Raw genomic sequence first — 2,324 nt, forward strand, 5'->3', positions numbered from 1 at the left:
GGGATCAGGCTTCAAATGTAAGGGCAACAGAATTTAAATATATTAAGACAGATCTTCTCTTAATCCTGAGATGTAGAATGTGGGTTCGAGGAGGAAAGAGCTGTAGCTTTAGCTCACTTCTTGTCTTGGCCACCACGGACTGATTTCTCCACACGTTCTTGTACTGTTTTGTTTTCAGGGACGGCTCTGTTGCTCAGACCAAGCTGCTGCAGGGATGGGGCCGCTGGAAGCAGCAGGTGAGGAAAACCAGACGGATGAAATGAAAATGGAGCTGTTCACCAAGCTGTACTTGCCGAGGCACACCACACCGCTCAACGAATTGGCTCTGGACCCGAAACCAGAACTGAAGGACAGCACAACGCTGGTTGAAGTGCAGATAATCCTCATCTTTGCTTACTGCTCCATCATCCTGCTGGGGGTGATCGGGAACTCCCTGGTGATCCACGTGATCATCAAGTTCAAAAGCATGCGCACAGTGACCAACTTCTTCATCGCCAACCTGGCCGTGGCCGACCTGCTGGTGAACACGTTGTGCCTGCCCTTCACGCTGGTGTACACGCTGCTGGGTGAGTGGAAGCTGGGCCCGGTCTTGTGCCACCTGGTGCCTTACGCCCAGGCTCTTGCTGTGCACGTCTCTACCGTCACTTTGACCGTGATCGCTTTGGATCGGCATCGCTGCATCGTCTACCACTTGGAAAGCAAAATCTCTAAGCGGATCAGCTTCCTGATCATAGGAGTTGCCTGGGCGGTCAGTGCCCTGTTGGCGAGTCCTCTGGCCATCTTCCGTGAGTACTCCTTGATCGAGATCATTCCTGACTTCAAGATTGTGGTCTGCTCCGAGAAGTGGCCAGGCGAGGGGCAGCTGAACTATGGCACCATCTACAGCGTCTCCATGCTCCTGATCCAGTACGTGCTGCCGCTGGCAGTCATCTCCTACGCCTATGCCCGTATTTGGACCAAGCTGAAGAACCACGTTAGTCCTGGGGCAGGGAATGACCACTACCACCACCGGCGGCGGAAAACCACCAAGATGCTGGTGTGCGTGGTCGTGGTGTTCGCCGTCAGCTGGCTGCCGTTTCACACCTTCCAGCTGGTCAGTGACATTGACAGCCAGGTGTTAGACCTGAAAGAGTACAAACTGATCTACACAGTGTTTCACGTCATTGCCATGTGCTCGACGTTTGCTAACCCCCTGCTCTATGGCTGGATGAATAACAACTACAGGACGGCTTTCCTCACGGCCTTCCAGTGCGAACAGCGGCTGGACTCCATCCACCCTGAAGTATCAGCAGCTTTCAAAGCCAGGAAGAAACTGGAAGCAAAGAGGATTCAGTTCCCCGGAGACTCCTTCACACAACCTACCAACGTCTAAGATGTCTGGCTTTGAAGAAGAAACTAATATGTTGTGGACAAAGGGATAAATCCATTTTGACACAAGCATTTTTAATGCATGGTTTTTATTCATAAATGGTGAAAGAGAAGTAGCAGGAAAGTCAAGGCAGGTGGTATGATTTGAGGGGAGCTGATTGACTTCGAGAGCATGTCACTATACAACTGCAAGGAAGTAAAAGGGAGAGATGTTGGTTATGGCTGTCTCCAACAGGGTAAGAGACGCTCCCATCCCTCCCGCGTCTTTTTGACAAGTCCAAAGGACAAAGGCAAGAGTTTGCTGGTTTTGCTATAGGAAGGCAAATGACTGATTTGTAGCACAGGGATGTTGATGGTGGGAACAAGTAATCCTTGTGGGATGTGGAGATCAGGGAGAGCAGAAGTCTGCGAGCAGAACGAAGCCTGTCTGGGGGGAATGGGCTGTGCTGTTCAAAGCCCAGACTTTTCAGACCTCTTCTCTCCCACAGGCACCCTTCGTAAAGATAAGGGAATCAAGAACAGACATATGTTACTATTTTTTGAATCGTACTGAAGTACTTCAGACCAGAGCATCTGAAATGGATCAGGGGAAAAAAGAAGAGAGAAAAGAAGAAAAACCTACTCGAACAACAGATTCAATGTGAAGAAAGGTCAAGTTTCTACATGAAATGGAATGTGGATTTTAGGCAATCAAACAGGGCAAAAAGTAATTCCTTAAGGATTGGCTGTGGTTATGCTGGTGGGAAAAATCAGGAATGGTCAGTCATTCCCTGCAGATCCCTACCTTTCATTCAGCGCTGGGAACAGCTCACAGATGCAGTGCTTTAACATGGCATTTGAGGGCAGGGGATGCAGGCTCAGGTCTTCTGTGAGCACTTCATAAACTGCCAATATTTGAATTTTCAGGACCTGCTTAAATGTCTTAACGTGTTATTAACTCCACAGGCTTTGAATTG

At 49.3% G+C, this 2,324-nt stretch overlaps 1 protein-coding gene across 1 annotated transcript; it reads left to right on the forward strand.

The window, feature by feature from the left end:
• Positions 1 to 214: 214 nt before the first annotated feature.
• NPY2R (neuropeptide Y receptor Y2) lies at positions 215 to 1,372 on the forward strand. Its single transcript, XM_010178628.1, has one exon. It carries the CDS (start codon positions 215 to 217, stop codon positions 1,370 to 1,372), a length of 1,158 nt encoding a protein of 385 aa, XP_010176930.1.
• The last annotated feature ends 952 nt before the right edge of the window (positions 1,373 to 2,324 follow it).

The sequence above is a fragment of the Mesitornis unicolor genome, unplaced genomic scaffold (assembly GCF_000695765.1).
Source record: "Mesitornis unicolor isolate BGI_N332 unplaced genomic scaffold, ASM69576v1 scaffold14972, whole genome shotgun sequence".
NCBI lineage: Eukaryota > Metazoa > Chordata > Aves > Mesitornithiformes > Mesitornithidae > Mesitornis > Mesitornis unicolor.